General features: G+C 46.3%; 1 protein-coding gene across 2 annotated transcripts in view; it reads left to right on the top strand.

The window, feature by feature from the left end:
• Nucleotides 1–20,421, top strand: part of TNR (tenascin R) — a 765,126-nt gene that overhangs the window by 531,971 nt on the left and 212,734 nt on the right. For both annotated transcript variants that reach the window (XM_063939699.1, XM_063939698.1), the window contains exons 6-8: nucleotides 7,537–7,687; nucleotides 8,098–8,367; nucleotides 19,690–19,875. In XM_063939699.1, the coding sequence (XP_063795769.1) occupies nucleotides 7,537–7,687; nucleotides 8,098–8,367; nucleotides 19,690–19,875 (607 nt within the window). The remainder of the gene's footprint in view (nucleotides 1–7,536; nucleotides 7,688–8,097; nucleotides 8,368–19,689; nucleotides 19,876–20,421) is intronic.

Raw genomic sequence — 20,421 nt, 5'->3', positions numbered from 1 at the left:
TTACATAGTTGAATGTGCTGACAACAAAATCACACAAAAAATAAGATTTTACTTACCGATAAATCTATTTCTCGTAGTCCGTAGTGGATGCTGGGGACTCCGTCAGGACCATGGGGATTAGCGGCTCCGCAGGAGACAGGGCACAAAAATAAAGCTTTAGGATCAGGTGGTGTGCACTGGCTCCTCCCCCTATGACCCTCCTCCAAGCCTCAGTTAGGATACTGTGCCCGGACGAGCGTACACAATAAGGAAGGATTTTGAATCCCGGGTAAGACTCATAGCAGCCACACCAATCACACCGTACAACTTGTGATCTGAACCCAGTTAACAGTATGACAACGTAGGAGCCTCTGAACAGACGGCTCACAACAATAACAACCCGATTTTTTTGTAACAATAACTATGTACAAGTATTGCAGACAATCCGCACTTGGGATGGGCGCCCAGCATCCACTACGGACTACGAGAAATAGATTTATCGGTAAGTAAAATCTTATTTTCTCTAACGTCCTAGTGGATGCTGGGGACTCCGTCAGGACCATGGGGATTATACCAAAGCTCCCAAACGGGCAGGAGAGTGCGGATGACTCTGCAGCACCGAATGAGAGAACTCCAGGTCCTCTTTAGCCAGGGTATCAAATTTGTAGAATTTTACAAACGTGTTCTCCCCCCGACCACGTAGTTGCTCGGCAGAGTTGTAATGCCGAGACCCCTCGGGCAGCCGCCCAGGATGAGCCCACCTTCCTTGTGGAATGGGCATTTACATATTTTGGCTGTGGCAGGCCTGCCACATAATGTGCAAGCTGAATTGTACTACACATCCAACTAGCAATCGTCTGCTTAGAAGCAAGAGCACCCAGTTTGTTGGGTGCATACAGGATAACAGCAAGTCAGTTTTCCTGACTCCAGCCGTCCTGGAAACCGATATTTTCAGGGCCCTGACAACATCTAGCAACTTGGAGTCCTCCAAGTCCCTAGTAGCCGCAGGTACCACAATAAGCTGGTTCAGGTGAAACGCTGACACCACCTTAGGGAGAAACTGGGGACGAGTCCGCAGCTCTGCCCTGTCCGAATGGACAATCAGATATGGGCTTTTGTGAGACAAAACCGCCAATTCTGACACTCGCCTGGCCGAGGCCAGGGCCAACATCATGGTCACTTTCCATGTGAGATATTTCAAATCCACAGATTTGAGCGGTTTAAACCAATGTGATTTGAGGAATCCCAGCACTACGTTGAGATCCCACAGTGCCACTGGAGGCACAAAAGGGGGTTGTATATGCAGTACTCCCTTGACAAACTTCTGGACTTCAGGAACTGAAGCCAATTTTTTTCTGGAAGAAAATCGACAGGGCCGAAATTTGAACCTTAATGGACCCCAATCTGAGGCCCATAGACACTCCTGTTTTCAGGAAATGCAGGAATCGACCGAGTTGAAATTTCTTCGTGGAGCCTTCCTGGCCTCACACCACGCAACATATTTTCGCCACATGTGGTGATAATGTTGTGCGGTCACGTCCTTCCTGGCTTTGACCATGGTAGGAAAGACCTCTTCCGGAATGCCTTTTTCCCTTAGGATCCGGCGTTCAACCACCATGCCGTCAAACGCAGCCGCGGTAAGTCTTGGAACAGACATGGTACGTGCTGAAGCAAGTCCCTTCTTAGCGGCAGAGGTCATGAGTCCTCTGTGAGTATCTCTTGAAGTTCCGGGTACCAAGTCCTTCTTGGCCAATCCGGAGCCACGAGTACAGTTCTTACTCCTCTACGTCTTATAATTCTCAATACCTTGGGTATGAGAAGCAGAGGAGGAAACACATACACCGACTGGTACGCCCACGGTGTTACCAGAACGTCCACAGCTATTGCCTGAAAGTCTCTTGACCTGGCGCAATACCTGTCCAGTTTTTTGTTCAGGCTGGACGCCATCATGTACACCTTTGGTCTTTCCCAACGGTTCACAATCATGTGGAAAACTTCCCGATGAAGTCCCCACTCTCCCGGGTGGAGGTCGTGCCTGCTGAGGAAGTCTACTTCCCAGTTGTCCACTCCCGGAATGAACACTGCTGACAGTGCTATCACATGATTTTCCGCCCAGCGAAAAATCCTTGCAGTTTTTTCCATTGCCCTCCTGCTTCTTGTGCCGCCCTGTCTGTTTACGTGGGCGACTGCCGTGATGTTGTCCCACTGGATCAATACCGGCTGACCTTGAAGCAGAGGTCTTGCTAAGCTCAGAGCTTCATAAATTGCCCTTAGCTCCAGTATATTTATGTGGAGAAAAGTCTCCAGACTTGATCACACTCCCTGCAAATTTTTTCCCTGTGTGACTGCTCCCCAGCCTCTCAGGCTGGCCTCCGTGGTCACCAGCATCCAATCCTGAATGCCGAATCTGCGGCCCTCTAGAAGATGAGCACTCTGTAACCACCACAGGAGAGACACCCTTGTCCTTGGAGATAGGGTTATCCGCCGATGCATCTGAAGATGCGATCCGGACCATTTGTCCAGCAGATACCACTGAAAAGTTCTTGCGTGGAATCTGCCGAATGGAATCGCTTCGTAATAAGCCACCATTTTTCCCAGGACTCTTGTGCAATGATGCACTGACACTTTTCCTGGTTTTAGGAGGTTCCTGACTAGCTCGGATAACTCCCTGGCTTTCTCCTCCGGGAGAAACACCTTTTTCTGGACTGTGTCCAGAATCATCCCTAGGAACAGCAGACGTGTCGTCGGAAACAACTGCGGTTTTGGAATATTTAGAATCCACCCGTGCTGTCGTAGAACTACTTGAGATAGTGCTACTCCGACCTCCAACTGTTCTCTGGACCTTGCTCTTATCAGGAAGTCGTCCATTTTCTTCGAAGAAGAATCATCATTTCGGGCATTACCTTGGTAAAGACCCGAAGTGCCGTGGACAATCCAAACGGCAGCGTCTGAAACTGATAGTGACAGTTCTGTACCACGAACCTGAGATACCCTTGGTGAGAAGGGCAAATTTGGACATGGAGGTAAGCATCCCTGATGTCCCGGGACACCATATAGTCCCCTTCTTCCTGGTTCGCTATCACTGCTCTGAGTGACTCCATCTTGATTTGAACCTTTGTAAGTGTTCAAATATTTCAGATTTAGAATAGGTCTCACCGAGCCTTCTGGTTTCAGTACCACAATATAGTGTGGAATAATACCCCTTTCCTTGTTGTAGGAGGGGTACTTTGATTATCACCTGCTGGGAATACAGCTTGTGAATTGTTTCCAATACTGGCTCCCTGTCGGAGGGAGACGTTGGTAAAGCAGACTTCAGGAACCTGCGAGGGGAAACTCTCGACTTTCCAATCTGTACCCCTGGGATACTACTTGTAGGATCCAGGGGTCCTGTACGGCTCCAGCGTCATGCTGAGAACTTGGCAGAAGCGGAAGGCTTCTGTTCCTGGGAATGGGCTGCCTGCTGCAGTCTTCTTCCCTTTCCTCTATCCCTGGGCAGATATGCTTATGGGGACGAAAGGACTGAGGCTGAAAAGACGGTGTCTTTTTCTGCATAGATGTGACTTAGGGTAAAAACGGTGGATTTCCCAGCAGTTGCCGTGGCCACCAGGTCCGATGGACCGACCCCAAATAACTCCTCCCCTTTATACGGCAATACATCTTTGTGCCGTTTGGAATCTGCATCACCTGACCACTGTCGTGTCCATAAACATCTTATTGGCAGATATGGACATCGCACTTACTCTTGATGCCAGAGTGCAAATATCCCTCTGTGCATCTCGCATATATAGAAATGCATTTTTTAAATGCTCTATAGTAAATAAATACTGTCCCTGTCAAGTGTATCAATATTTTCAGTCAGGGAATCCGACCAAGCCACCCCCGCGCTGCACATCCAGGCTGAGGCGATCGCTGGTCGCAGTATAACACCAGTATGTGTGTATATACTTTTTAGGATATTTTCCAGCCTCCTATCAGCTGGCTCCTTGAGGGCGGCCGTATCTGGAGACGGTACCGCCACTTGTTTTGATAAGCGTGTGAGCGCCTTATCCACCCTAAGGGGTGTTTCCCAACGCGCCCTAACTTCTGGCGGGAAAGGGTATACCGCCAATAATTTTCTATCGGGGGAACCCCGCGCCTCATCACACACTTCATTTAATTTATCTGATTCAGGAAAAACTATAGGTAGTTTTTCCACACCCCACATAATACCCTTTTTTGTGGTACTTGTAGTATCAGAAATATGTAACACCTCCTTCATTGCCCTTAACAAGTAACGTGTGGCCCTAAAGGAAAATACGTTTGTTTCTTCACCGTCGACACTGGAGTCAGTGTCTGTGTCGACCGACTGAGGTAAAATGGGCATTATAACGTCCCTGACGGTGTGCTAGACGCCTGGACAGATACTAATATGTTTGCCGGTTGTCTCATGTCGTCAATCGACTTGCAGCGTGTTGACATTATCACGTAATTCCTTAAATAAGCCATCTATTCCGGTGTCGACTCCCTAGAGAGTGACATCACCACTACAGGCAATTTGCTCCGCCTCCCAACATCGTCCTCATACATGTCGACACACACGTACCGACACACAGCACACACACAGGGAATGCTCTGATAGAGGACAGGACCCACTAGCCCTTTGGGGAGACAGAGGGAGAGTTTGCCAGCACACACCAAAAACGCTATAATTATACAGGGACAACCTTTATATAAGTGCTTTTCCCTTATAGCATTTTAATATATGTAGTCATATCGCCAAATCAGTGCCCCCCCTCTCTGTTTTAACCCTGTTTCTGTAGTGCAGTGCAGGGGAGAGCCTGGGAGCCTTCCCACCAGCATTTCTGTGAGGGAAAATGGCGCTGTGTGCTGAGGAGAATAGGCCCCGCCCCTTTTTCGGTGGGCTTCTTCTCCCGTTTTTCTGAGACCTGGCAGGGGTTAAATACATCCATATAGCCCCCAGGGGCTATATGTGATGTATTTTTAGCCATAAAAAAGGTATTATACATTGCTGCCCAGGGCGCCCCCCCAGCGCCCTGCACCCTCCGTGACCGCTGTGTGAAGTGTGCTGACAACAATGGCGCACAGCTGCAGTGCTGTGCGCTACCTCAGGAAGACTGAAAAGTCTTCTGCCGCCTGCTTCTGGACCTCTTCCATCTTCGGCATCTGCAAGGGGGGTCGGCGGCGCGGCTCCGGGACGAACCCCAGGGTGAGACCTGTGTTCCGACTCCCTCTGGAGCTAATGGTGTCCAGTAGCCTAAGAAGCCAATCCATCCTGCACGCAGGTGAGTTCACTTCTCTCCCCTAAGTCCCTCGATGCAGTGAGCCTGTTGCCAGCAGGACTCACTGAAAATAAAAAAACTAAAAACTTTTTCTAAGCAGCTCTTTAGGAGAGCCACCTAGATTGCACCCTGCTCGGACGGGCACAAAAACCTAAGTGAGGCTTGGAGGAGGGTCATAGGGGGAGGAGCCAGTGCACACCACCTGATCCTAAAGCTTTATTTTTGTGCCCTGTCTCCTGCGGAGCCGCTAATCCCCATGGTCCTGACGGAGTCCCCAGCATCCACTAGGACGTTAGAGAAATTATCAATGGAAATCAAATTTATTAACCCATGGAGGTCTGGATTTGGAGTCACACTCAAAATAAAAGTGGAAAAACACACTACAGGCTGATCCAACTTTGATGTAATGTCTTTAAAACAAGTCAAAATGAGGCTCAGTAGTGTGTGTGGTCTCCACGTGCCTGTATGACCTCCCTACAACACCTGGCCATGCTCCTGATGAGGTGGCGGATGGTCTCCTGAGGGATCTCCTCCCAGACCTGGACTAAAGCATCCGCCAACTCCTGGACAGTCTGTGGTGCAACGTGGCGTTGGTGGATGGAGCGAGACATGATGTCCCAGATGTGCTCAATTGGATTCAGGTCTGGGGAACGGACGGGCCAGTCCATAGCATCAATGCCTTCGTCTTTCAGGAACTGCTGACACACTCCAGCCACATGAGGTCTACCATTGTCTTGCATTAGGAGGAACCCAGGGCCAACCGCACCAGCATATGGTCTCACAAGGGGTCTGAGGATCTCATCTCGGTACCTAATGGCAGTCAGGCTACCTCTGGCGAGCACATGGAGGGCTGTGCGGCCCCCCAAAGAAATGCCACCCCACACCATTACTGAACCACTGCCAAACCGGTCATGCTGGAGGATGTTGCAGGCAGCCGAACGTTCTCCTTGGTGTCTCCAGACTCTGTCACGTCTGTCACATGTGCTCAGTGAGAACCTGCTTTCATCTGTGAAGATCACAGGGCGCCAGTGGCGAATTTGCCAATCTTGGTGTTCTCTGGCAAATGCCAAACGTCCTGCACGGTGTTGGGCTGTAAGCACAACCCCCACCTGTGGACGTCGGGCCCTCTTACCACCCTCATGGAGTCTGTTTCTGATCGTTTGAGTAGACACATGCACATTTATGGCTTGCTGGAGGTCATTTTGCAGGGCTCTGGCAGTGCTCCTCCTGTTCCTCCTTGCACAAAGGCAGAGGTAGCGGTCCTGCTGCTGGGTTGTTGCCCTCCTACGGCCTCCTCCACGTCTCCTGATGTACTGGCCTGTCTCCTGGTAGCGCCTCCATGCTCTGGACACTACGCTGACAGATACAGCAAACCTTCTTGCCACAGCTCGCATTGATGTGCCATCCTGGATGAGCTGCACTACCTGAGCCACTTGTGTGGGTTGTAGACTCCGTCTCATACTACCACTAGAGTGAAAGCACCGCCAGCTTTCAAAAGTGACCAAAACATCAGCCAGAAAGCATGGGAGCTGAGAAGTGGTCTGTGGTCACCACCTGCAGAACAACTCCTTTATTGGGGGAGTCTTGCTAATTGCCTATAATTTCCACCTATTGTCTATTCCATTTGCACAACAGCATGTGAAATTAATTGTCAATCAGTGTTGCTTCCTAAGTGGACAGTTTGATTTCACAGAAGTGTGATTGACTTGGAGTTACATTGTGTTGTTTAAGTGTTCACTTTATTTTTTTGAGCAGTGTATTTTTTAAAAACCATAACCAGGAATTGAAGCAATACAGATTGCAAGTAATGGGACACAATATCTTGGCACATATGGCAAAGATACCAAAGACACAACACCAAATTAATCCTCTGTACCACATAACAACAACATTGTGTATTTTAGGAATGTTGAAATATTTTGCTAGCTAGAAGTAAACCTAACACTACATGAAGAGTGGGAGATGTGCTGTGAGAAAGACTTGGAAATGCTTACAAAAAACATAGTTTCCTAGGTAACTGTATAAAAAAAATGCTGTACCCCATAGCAACCAGATTGTGATATTTCTACTACAGCGTAGAAAATAAAGTATACAGCTAATTGTTTGCTATGGATTGAAGCATCCTCTTCACACACAGTTAGTAGATGACTCCGTCGGAACCCACCAGGCTTTAAAGCAGCTGGTTCTTCTGTCTATTAAATATCAACCATCTATTACAGTAAGTCTATGTTTTAGTAATAACTAAAATGTTCTGTTTTTGTTTTTCTTCCAATGTCAGAATAATGAGGGTGGCCTAACCGTCCAGCTCCCCAGCAGTGTCACTTCTTATAACCAGACGGGGTTGAAACCAGGAGAAGAGTACACCATTAGCATCATTTCATTGAAAGAGCAAGCAAGGAGCCCTCCAACATCAGGCAGCATAACGACGGGTAAGTACAGTAAGTTGGTTACGCTCCATGCACATACAGTAGACAGCTGCCCAATATACTGTAACTGGATGCTGAGATAATTGCACAGGATACCTGTTCAATAAAAGTACACCGAACAACCTCTTTCAGTCACTTTAATTCATTGCAGGAATAGCCGTTAGTAAGGAAAAAGATTAATATAGCAACAAATAGCAGAAGATGCCGTCGAGATTTATGGTGACAATCCATTAAGTACATTGGTCAACTCAAGATGTATGCGGTACGGTAGAAGTAAATGACTTACCTTTAATATAATGAATCTTTGTCCACATATACGGTAATGTTTGAAGGTCAAGGACAAGGGTACGTTGCTAACGGAAAAGCAAACACACAGGAAAATGCTGCTGAACTGTGTTTTGTTTTCTCCCCAGAAATTGACGGCCCATCACACATCCTAGTTCGGGACGTGTCTGACACCGTAGCTTTTGTGGAGTGGACTCCGGCAAGAGCTAAGCTGGACTTCATCCAACTTCAGTATGGCCCAGTCAACGGAGAAGGGGAGAAGACCACCTTCCGCCTGCAGCCCCCTCTGAGTCAGTATTCCATGCAAGTCCTGCGACCAGGAGCGCTGTATGAGGTGTCCGTGTGTGGCATCCGTGGGGACATTCGCAGTAATCCTGTCAGTGCCACTTTCATCACAGGTACTAAACCAGGCTCAGTAATTATTCCTAAAGTCTCAGTCCAAGCACAAACATGATGGACAAAAGTGGGCACCATATTGGTGGTACTGTAGTTTAGAAGAATGTAATTTAATAATAATTCATATATTACATCCTAAATTATATTACATACATAAGTTACCCATTTATTCTTTGGAATGAGTTTGTAACTGACATAATAAACTGTTACGTAGACTGTGATGGATATTTGAGACATTGGGATTCGGATGGATGAATGCCTAACTGCTACTTCTGCACTATTGTAGTCGGAATGTGGTTCATGTGAATGTTTAGACGAGGTGTGTCAACCTTTTAGTGCTCTCAGTGAATAGAGAAAATATTGTTGCATTGAAATTAACATTGAGACTGTGATAGTAAAGGATAATGATTTTCCAGGTTACGAGAAGAATATTTAGATAAAGTACTATGGGGCCAATTCAAGTTTGATCGCAAATCGCAATCCAACCGGAATCTTTACGATGGCCCTGTGGGCGCATGCGCAGCGCCCGCACTTTCTGCGGGGGGGCGGGGGTGCGCAGAAAAAGCGATCACCTCTGCCTGTCAATCAGGGGGCGGCAACGCTCCATTTCCAGGGAGGAGACGGAGCGTTGCGGGGGTGGGGCGGCACGAATGGTGGGCGGTGCGGCCAAACAGGCGCATGCAGCCACCGCGTTGGGTAAGATGGTGCCGGGTCTCCTGCGGGCCCAGCTAAGCTGCGCCGGCAGTAGGCATCAAGAATTTTTACGATGAAGCAGCAATAACTAGGTGCTTGCAAATTCTGCTTCAAGGGGGGAGGCGCCGATCAGCATGCTGGGCGGCCTTGCCCAATGATGGGCGGCCTCCAGCATGCGATCCAAAGGTTAGCAAATTCTGCTGAATTAGCCCCTTAATGTAGTTAATATGTGTATGTTAAGAGATAATTTTAAATGAAATCCAGTTTAATTTTTCCTGCAATCTACACACACCTCAGTCCAGCTCACACATACCTTCTTGCAGCTTCATGTCTACTATCTTCCTCTATTCCCCCTCCTGGAGTTGTAAATATCTAACTGCGCAGGTAAATGCAGGTGGTGGTGGTGGTGGTGGTGGTGGGGTCCAGTTGCCAAGAACCCACCCTCCCTCCGCCTAGCCAATGTCTCAAATTATGACCACAATGGCAGTAGTATATAATACGATTAGTAGAGCAGCCGCCACAACATGCAGTTTAAGGGACAGAGCAGAATTGCTACACATGCCCAGTGGTAGCAGCTACTTCTGCCAAGTTTGCTGTGTATGTGGATCAGAGCCCTCAATCAGTGCACTGGACCAGAGAGTAGCTGTCAGGAAGAGTAGACAGGTGCCTTACCATGAGGTGGGAGAATGTGTGCTTAGAAGGTGCATTACTGTCTCCTGGCTCTATTATGTTTGTGTTTTTATTTACTATGGGATGTTTAACATTTTCCTGATCACTTTTGTTATTTATATTAGTTAAATGTTTTATACAGCTTATACTATAGACCATTTAATGTATAGGGTTAATTATTAATACTGTATTTCATACACTATCCAGTGTATAAAAAGACCAAGGTCTGTACTAGGTTCTTCTAACACTCCACCAAACTTCCGTACTTGCTCCAGTGTTCGCAGAACAGAAGATTGCCATGATACATATTGTTACTAAAATAGAATGTTTCAGCTGTGATAACTGAATTGTCACAGGTTAACGTCTAAATGGGGTCATTCCGAGAGCTGTGCTGCGACTAAGTAAAAACCCGGCACTTCTGCGCATGCGTATGCGGTGCAGTGTGCACGCGCGAAGTACTTTCACAACGGCCGATGTATTTTCACACAAGGCCTAGCAAAGTTTTTCAGTCGCAATGGCCGCCGCAGAGTGATTGACATGAAGTGGGCGTTTCTGGGTGTCAAATGACTGTTTTCAGGGAGTGCTCAAAAAAACGCAGGCGTGCCAGGAAAAACGCAGGTGTGGCTGGCCGAACGCAGGGCGTGTTTGTGACGTCAAATCCGGAACTGAATGGTCTGAAGTGATCGCAAGCGCTGAGTAGGTCAGAAGCTACTCAGAAACTGCACAATATTTTTTTTGTAGCCGTTCTGCGATGCAATCATTCGCACTTCTGCTAAGCTAAGATACACTCCCAGAGGGCGGCGGCTTAGCATTTGCACGGCTGCTTAAACTACTAGCGAGCGTTCAACTCGGAATGACCCCCAAAGGTGGGTACACACCTATACATATATCTGCAAATCAATCGACCTACAGATATATCTGCAGATTGTACACACTGACAAACCACCATCTGCAGATATATCTGTTGTTGAGGACATTGGCCTATTAATCTTTCATCTGTACACACTGTCAGATCGTCGTTGTGAAATGTGTAAACTATTCCTGTAATTTACATAATGGACTGGCCTTCTATAGTGCACACAGGAAAAAGAGATAGGCCTTTTTCTTCTTGTTTTTTCTCCCACTGTCTCTCTCTCGTTCCCTTTCGTCTCCCATGGTCTCTCTTTCATTCTCTCCATCTACCACTGTCTCGCTCCCTCTGTCTCCTGCAATCCTTTGTATATGTGTAGAGATAATATAATGTATTACTAATATATAACTGACCTTCTTCCACAAAACCCCTCGGGGCACATGCTGACCAAGGCACCCACAGGTGCTGGATGGGCGCCCCAGGTTCCTTGCTCCAGCTCACAGCACAGTGGCTTCCGGACGCTCAAAGCACCAGTGGCCATACCCACACTCCCACCCCTGGTGGTCACAAAGCATCAGCACCTGCACTGATCCCCAACACACCACAAAAGGGATGGCCATCGGCGTGCCTACCATCGATGGGCACTATTGATGTAGAAATTGCATGTGTCAATGTATGCGTACAATTTACTATATGACCATCGATGGCTACACAACCTGATGGTCATCCCTGTACATTCAGTGGCTGGCCCAATGGCCAATCAGAAGCTTGGGGAGTCGGACCATCTCTGTACTTTGTGGAGGGGGGGGGGGGGATCACCAGGTGGTTCTATACCAACGGTGGCATGGAAACATTTGGTTCTCTGTCATCGATAACAAAGTTTTCAACCATGACCATAAACCATAGATGATTTTGAATCCCTACACCACAGAACATGGCAGGGGCACAGGGGGGTGCAGTGGTGTAATGCACACAGGAGTATACAGGGTACTCACCCAGCACAGTGATAAGGAAGCCCTTGACGGGGGGGAGGGGCTGTCTAAGTGCCTTCCTTACCCAGACATCACTCAGCACCTCCAGGCTGGCCCTCGGCCCCTGGACCAGCAACACCCAGCTCTCCAGCCAGCCCTGGAAGGATACCTCCAACACAGGCCAGACCAGCCTCCTGTTCCAGAAGCAACTCACATTAGCAGCCTGGAAGATGTGGCTGTCCCTCTCTTCTCCCGTGGCATCCTGCACAGGACCAGGGCTAGGGGTGCAGGAAGTGGAACCAGATGGAGCACCGTGTCCCGGGACATGCTGCAGTCACATGGGACACTAACACCCACAGTTCAACGCTGCTAACTGTATTACACACCGCTCTGGCACCCGCACCCCCCCACCCAGGTAACAGTTCCGGCCGGCAAACGCACCTCCCTCCCCGCACAGCTCCGACCGGCAAACGCAAGAGTTGCTTTAGTGTTATTGTATGTTGTTAAATCCACAAAATATAGTTCTTGCGGCTTTTTTGCTTTTGTTTTAAAGCCAAAATAATTACATTCTTTATAATGCCATACCAAGCGGAAATTCTTGTTTAAAATGTTCATATGGCTGTTTCCAAGGGATCAGTTCACAAGCCATGTTTTTAATAAATGGAAAATCCTACTTGTGCTTTGTGTATGAATTTGTCATTATTACATGTTTCATTTATTGTAAGTACAGGATATGGGAGTACAGAATCAACACAAGGTAGCTGAAACTCTAGAAATGCCAATTACTGGTCTCACAGAGGAAATGAAGGACAAATTGTACGGTCATTTTAAACGCTGGCATCTGTTTTAGGTGCCATTTAGCATCTTGCATGTTTTACAAGGGAGCAGTGCTTAGGTAGTTTCACAATAAATACTGCTGGGGCCAGCAGTATAAAGACAATTAACTAATGTGAGGCTGAGAATTAATTTACTAAATGATAAACTGGCCTCACTTTTGACCCAAAATAATGGACCATCCAAATCCCAGTTGCAGTGAAAGAGATGTGGACAGTGTTTAAATGCCTGGCATCAACTCACAAGTCATGTACTAATTTAATGACGCTCTAGAGTATTCGGCTCCATAGAGACAAGCATTTGGTAGTGAACTTGCAACCAATCCAATTCCTCTTTGATGTCCTTCAAGCCAAAACTTGACATTTATCATCCTTTTAAAGTTCACCTGTCCTATATAAACAGTGGAGACAATCAAATGGGATAAAGTCATAATAATGATAATTTAGTCTACTAGTTCACTAGGAGTCTAAGGCTATTATATACAGAAAATGTTTTATTACCCCCAGCCCAAGTTATTAATTATTGGAAATATTAACACTGGTTAGGATGTAACTCTTTGGGTGCAGCAAGCAACATAATATAGAGTGAAATCTAGGATGTTACTCAATACAGTGTGAATATATAAAGTGGTTACAGCTGTTTGAAGAATTATACTAAGTAGGAACTTATCATCTTGATTCTCTATAAGCAATAAATTGAATTGAGATAACCAAGGATGCATCTGCAATGCTAACAGCGTTTAAATCAGACCCTGCATTAAGTTAAAAAGGGAAGGCATGATGTTATAGGTAATTGGAAAAAAAATCTACAAAAAGTAGGATGTGGAATATAGAATAGAACATTTAGGCAATGACACTTTTTACCAAGTGTGCATTGAACAGAAACATAAATGAAGATTATAATAGTCATAGGCCACTCACAGGTTCCAATCACAGATGGCAACAATCACATCTGTTTTGTATAGAATTATACAGGAAAATGGAAACCAGAATACAGAGAGCTTTCTAGTGACTCACACAATACAGAGAGAACCCAAGTGATCCTCATGCAATACTCCATACTAGTAAGTGTCATGCACTATTGAGAGTCTCCAAATGATCATCATACAACAGAGACAGAATCCTAGTGACCACCATGCAAAACAGAGAGCATTCCAGTGACTGCCACATAATATAGAAAGTATCCCAGTGACCACTATGCAGTACAGTGAGCATCTTACTAACTTCCATAAAGTATGGTAAGCATTCCACTGTCCTCCTTACAATACAAAAAGTATCCCAGGAAATGGCACAAAACAGAGAGCATTGTGACCAGCATTGTGACCACCACACAAAACAGAAATCATCCCATTGGCTGACAGACAATGCTGAGAGTAGCCTTATGAACACCATACAGTATAGAGTGCTGCCTAACAACCACCATACAATACAGGGAGCATCACAGTAACCACTATACAATAGAGAGGGTTTCCTGTTGACCACCATGCAATACAAAGAACATTTTAGTGACTGTCATACAGTACAGAGAGCATCATAATGACCGCTATACTAATCAGAGCATTCTAGTTATCACCATAATAGAGCAAAATCATTAACTCCTTCAGTTTGGATGGTGTAATTGCTAGCGTTACTGCCTCACAGTAATGAGGTCATGGGTTCATTTCCCACAATAGTACCTGTAAATGCATGCTGTGCATCATGGGAGATGATGTCATGCCGAGGTGACTCACTTACTGTTTGTCTCCTGTTACTTCCACTTAGTGTCTGGCTCATGCTCAGTAAAGACCTGTATTACACTGATGCTGCGAGTGTCGTCCTGATTTTGTTGTTACACATCTACATGGTGTCAGAACTGACATGCCATGGCACAACGTCTCTGGAGAATAGATCCGCTGATATTTGATGAAAACGTGGCTGACAACTGGCTGAGGTTTAAAAGGGAATGGCACGTATACTCCATAGCAGGCCTTTCAGACAAATAAAAAAAAAGTCCAGGCATACATGCTGCTGTACCTCGCAGGCACCGATGCTGTGGACAAATCAGATGCTTTTGTATACGCTGACGGAGAAGACAGAGAGGATCCTGACATCCTAATTACAAAGTTTGAAGAGATCTGCATGCCAGTAAAGAATGTAATTATGGACAGGCATGTTTTCAACAGCACAAATCAAAAGGGTGATGACACTATACAGTCCTACATCTCCACGCTAAAGCTGCCTGCAAAGAAGTGCAATTTTGGTATCCTCACAGAGGAGCTCATCCGTGACAGAGTCGTATGTGGCATACACAGCGACAAGGTACGTGCACAGCTGCTGCGGGAGAAGGACCTCACATTAGAGCTGCCATAAATATCTGTATGTTAAATGAGCAGTCTGAAAAGGGCACAAGGGAACTAAGAAAAGACGCTGAGGTGTGTGTCATGGCAGCCGTTCCACGCCGATCCTCCACATGTGGGAACTGCGTGGCACAGCACCCTTCTGACAAACAAAGCTGCCCCGCATATGATAAACAAAGTAAATGCATGTGGCAAATGGAATCATTTTGGAAGGTGCTGCTGCTCCAAAGATCAAACTTCCATAAAGCGACAGTCTGAGTCGCGTTATAGCCGCTCACCCTGGCGGATTAACCAGGTTGAAACGGAGCCAGGGTGTGAATCGGTTCGCATGACAGTTTGTGATAGTGTAGACCACTTGGATGAGAAGGGCGAAATATTTATCAAACTGAGAACAAAGCATATGAACAAGGTGGCCATAGTCAAAATAGACTCAGGAGCGAAGTGCAATGTCATATCCTACAAACAACTACGTGACATAGATCCAACTGCACAGATAAACCCACGAGACAAGATCAACTTGATAGCTTATGGTGGCCAGATCATCACCACACTGAGTACCACAAAGCTAAAGGTTACCCGTGCTGATTTGCTATTCCACATTGTGGATCAAAAGGTAAAACCACTGCTAGGCCTCCATGACAGAATGAAGCTAGGCCTTCTCAAATTGGGGCCTGAGGTACATGCAATACAGATGACCGTCCCAGAGATAAAAGACTTTCAGGATTCATTTGATTGCAGTACACTTGGCAAGCTTCCTGTTGTGTACCATATGAGGCTGGATGACTCCATTGTACCTACTGTCTGGAGGGTTCCTATCGCAATGAAAGACAAAATCATTAAAGAGATCCACAGAATGACTCAATTGGGTGTCATTGCCATAGAGGAAGCAACACAGTGGGTGTCCGCCATGGTGGATGGGACTGTACGTCTTTGTATTGATCCAGTACACTTGAACAAAGCACTGCTGCATCCATATCACCCTCTCTGCACCATTGAGCAAGTGATTGCTCAATGGTGCTACAGTTTTCAGTACCCTGGATGCAAAGTGTGGATTCTGGCAAATCCCTTTGGACAGAGCTTTGTTCTTGCTCATCGCTTTCATGACCCCCATAGGGGGCATGCCCTATGGAATCACTATGGGCAGTGAGGTCTTCCAGAGTTGCATGGAGCAACTGTTTGCAGGCTCTCTCTGTGAAATCATCATCAATTACATTCTGGTGTGGGGCCACACCAAGGAAGAACCCGACCAGCGATTGCAACAGGTACTTGAATGGGCCCGTGCTTTGATCCTCAAGCTCAACCCAGACGAATGCAGTTTTAGAGTTACAGAAGTGGCGTACGTGGGCCACGTGCTCACTAGTCAAGGCGTCAAACTGGACCCGAATAAAATCACTGCTATCCAGCAAATGCCGATTCCGGCTGACCAACAGGCACTGCAGCGCTTCCTGGGGATGACCAACTACCTGTCTAAATTTGTTACGCAATAGAGTGAAACCATGGCACTTTTGCGGCAACTACTCCACCAGGACTCAGAATGGTGCTGGCTGAACACACACACGGCTGCTGTTGATCGATTGAAGACCATGCTGACATCCACCGGCCCTGTAAAACTTCAACGTGCATGATCCGGTAGTCCTCTCTGTCGATGCTTCACAGAGTGGTCTAGGGGCTGTGTGCCTCCAACATCGCAGACCGGTGGCTTTTGCTTTCAGGGCTCTCACTGACACTGAAACCAGGTATGCACAAATTGAGAAAGAACTGTTGGCACTGGTGTTCGCCTGCAACCATTTCCATGACTTCATCTATGTCCGTCCTGTCACGGTGGAAACCGACCATCAGCCTCTCATCACCATACTGAAGAAGCCCATCCACTCTGCTTCTTTCCGTATTCAGAGCATGATGCTCAAGCTGCAGTGGTGCAACCTGGATGTCATATATAAGCGAGGCAAAGATGCTCAATCTCAAGCCTTCCTTTCGACTACTGACATGAACACTGCTGAGGATGACTATGATGTCATGGCTGTGGAGGTGCTCCCTTCCAAGTGGCTGGAAGAGCTGCGTACGTAAGATCTTTGCCAGCGTCTCTCGTCTGTAATTCTCAACGGCTGGCCATCCTTTTCCAAGGAACTGCCATACTGCCTTTGCTCCCTGTATGAGAGATGAGCTCACTGTGTCTGATGGTGTCATCCTATGGGGTCATCGCTATGTGATTCCAACTGCCCTTCAGACATTCTACACCCAGCAGATGCACCAGGGCCATGCTGGCCTGGAGGCTACCAAGCGTAGGGCCCGTGAAACCACGTTCTGGCCCTCCATGTATGGTGACATTGACCCTGCTGTCTCATTTTATGCAAACTGCAATGCCTTGCCATGGGAGCCCATGCTGCTCCATGACATTCCTGATCTTCCGTGGTCCATTCTTGCGGCTGATCTATTCGAATGGAGGGGGAAGGAGAACCTGGTACTAGTTGACTCCTATTCAGGATGGCTTGAGATAAACTACTTGCCCAGAACCACAAGTCAAATGGTCATTGCAAAGCTGAAGAGACACTTTGTAGCACATGGCACCCCACAGCAGCTGATCACTGATAATGCCATGGAATTCAAGAATAGAGAGTTCAAGGACTTTGCGAATACATGGGACTTCCTGCACATCACTAGTAGTCCACATTACCCACAGTCAAATGGATTGGTAGAGCGTGCAGTCCGCTCTGCAAAGCACCTAATGGAGAAGTGTGCACGAGATGGATCGGACATATACTTGGCACTGTTAAACTTGAGAAACACGCCCCAAGATGGACTTCCATCCCCTGCACAGTGCCTATTAGCACGGCGTACCCACATAGGCATCCCAATGGCAAAGCAGCTCCTGCAACCCAGAGCAGAGCCACAGGTACGGGAGAACATCAGCAAGCGCAGAATGGCTGCCAAAGCTTATGACAAATCAGCATACCACTTGCCACCACTGTCTCCAGGACAGGCTGTCCGCATGCAAATCGAGCAAAAATTTGACAGGATGGCAGTGCTTCAGCATCCTGCAGGTCATCCAGTTAGCTACGTGGTACAGTCTGATAATGCCCTCTATGAACGCAACCGCCACCATCTGTTAAGTGTACCTGAAGAAAGCTCTACACCGCTTGGCTCATCAGTTTCTACCACAGCTGCAACCAATGTCCGTGATGATTCACATTGCATGGAGAGTGCTTCCTCAGAGACCACTTCTTAAGTAATAGAGCCCTCTGGTGTCACAGCGGATATGCCTATAGGTTCCCAGTGTACCATTACCAGATCGGGCAGTGTGTCCAAACCCAACCCAAAGGTCCAAGATTTATTGTATAATGTCTTTTCTTTTGTTCACGCCTAACATTGTCACATAGTTGTATTTGTTTCATCTATGTTCTGCATCCTTCCAGTTTGAAAGGGGGGGTGTAAATGCATGCTGTGCATCATGGGAGATGATGTCATGCTGAGGTGACTCACTTCCTGTTTGTCTCCTGTTACTTCAACTCGCTTGGTGTCTGGCTAATGCTGAGTAAAGACCTGTATTACACTGATGCTGCAAGTGTCGTCCTGATTTTGTTGTTACACATTTACAGTACCAGCTGTGTAGAGTTTGTAATTTTTTTTCTCCGTGCTTGCATGGGTTTCCTTATGGGTACTCCGGTTTCCTTCCACAATCCAATAATATACAGGTCGGTTAATTAGCTCCTGTCAAAGAATGAAAGTGTGTGTGTATATATGTTTAGGGCTGACTAGATGGGCTAAGTGGTTCTTATATGCCATAAAATTCTGTTTCTATGTTAATATCATCGTAAAAGCCAATTTGACAATATTAACCCTTTTGTAACCATAAACGTTCTCATCCCCATTATTCTTTAACTGCCACATCATCCATTAATTCCATTCATGTTCATTAACCCCCTAATTACCACCCTCAGTCTCATTAAAAAAACCATACAGATTAATTGACCAACTAAAATAATGAACTCCTTCACCTCCATAATTAAACCCAAAAATCGGAAATAACCCCATATGTATTACACTAACTTCCTTTAATTATACTCAGCCCTCCCAACAGCCCAATTATCTATTACTGATCATCTTGCTGTGTGCGCTGCTTCCATACAGTGCAGCCTTGGTGTCAGTAGAAGAGAGTCCTGACTACCTGACACCTCTCTGTCCTATCCCTGGCTAATGTCAAGTCTCAGTACCCAGATCCAGGTCTCTGTGTACTAGGCTGTTGATCCTATTGGAATTGTCACCTGTCAAGAACCTTACCATTTGGCTGTTAAGACTTTTGGCATTTCACCTTTCCTGATCCTTACTGATTGGCTTCTCTAGATTCCCTGCACTGTGATTGGCTGGTTTTCCAAATGATGAAATTTATTACAGAGCAATAAAATTCAGTTCAATATAAGAACAGGCTTAGTTACTAAGACCAGCTCTAGTGACACATATTGGGCCTAATTGAGACCTGGTCGCGGCAGCAAATTTGTTCTCTAATAGGAAAAACCATGTGCACTGCAGGTGGGGCAGATATAACATGTGCAGAGAGAGTTAGATTTGGGTGGGGTGTGTTCAAACTGAAATCTAAATTGCGGTGTAAAAATAAAGCTGACGGTACTTACCCTGCACAGAAACAATATAACCCACCCAAATCTAACTCTCTGTGCACATGTTATATCTGCCCCCCCCCCCTGTCTGAATTAGGCCCCTTCTTTGCTGTTTTTTATGTAGTAGATGTTAGTAGATGTTAGTCATTATTTGACATGGCCTTAAAGTAATTTCACTTGCTTTGTTATTCAACAAAGTTCTTTCTTTGCAATAAAATATTGTATTGTTTGAGGTCTGTATCATAATCTACTTCAGGTAGTACAGTATGTATAATTATTTAAGGAAACCTATAGATCAAAACTTCATTGTAATCCCCAAAATACTGTATAATAAATCTCAATATTTTTTTTCCTCACAGAGCTAGACGCCCCAAAAAATTTACGGGTGATCTCCCGTGCCTCAGCCACCCTGGAACTGGAGTGGGATAACAGTGAGGCAGAGGGTAAGGGTTACCTGGTCGTCTACAGCACGCTTGCCGGAGATCAGTACCACGAACTCAGGGTACCATGGAACACTGGCCAAATCACAAGAGCCACACTTACAGGTGAGCGTGGTAACTCTATCGTAAAACAATATGTTATAGATGCAGAAATACAGTAAGGGTGTGTACACACGGTGAGATCCCTGCTATGTTCGATTTTGACTATGCGATTTCCCTTGAACTCCCCCAGAGCCCAGCTAGCACAGATTGTACAGATTTTCACTATCTGTGCTTGAGATTTTGTCTATGTACGATTTTGACTAAGTGCCAATTTTGACTATACTTTGTACTAGATAGTACACGAGATAGTCAAGATTGACTTGCCTGCACAGTCTATCTAGCCTTACGATACCGACCCCACGGGAGCACGCATCGGGATAGAATCTGTATCGCTAGCTGCCTAGCACCATGAGTTATGCACTAACTTTTCATAAGATTTTGACTATATAGTCAAAATCTCACAGATTTATCTCACCGTGTGTACACACTCTAAGATGATGATTTGCAGTGAAGTGAAATTAAAATATTGCAAATATTTTTACTTTGAAATTGGAAGCTTAAAAGCAACAAATCTTATGACATTTGCTCGTTGCAGGCAGAGCCTTGGTT

The sequence above is a fragment of the Pseudophryne corroboree genome, chromosome 9 (assembly GCF_028390025.1).
Source record: "Pseudophryne corroboree isolate aPseCor3 chromosome 9, aPseCor3.hap2, whole genome shotgun sequence".
Taxonomy (NCBI): Eukaryota; Metazoa; Chordata; class Amphibia; order Anura; family Myobatrachidae; genus Pseudophryne; species Pseudophryne corroboree.
Note: the sequence above shows the minus strand (reverse complement) of the source record. Positions and strands in the feature narration are given on the sequence as shown.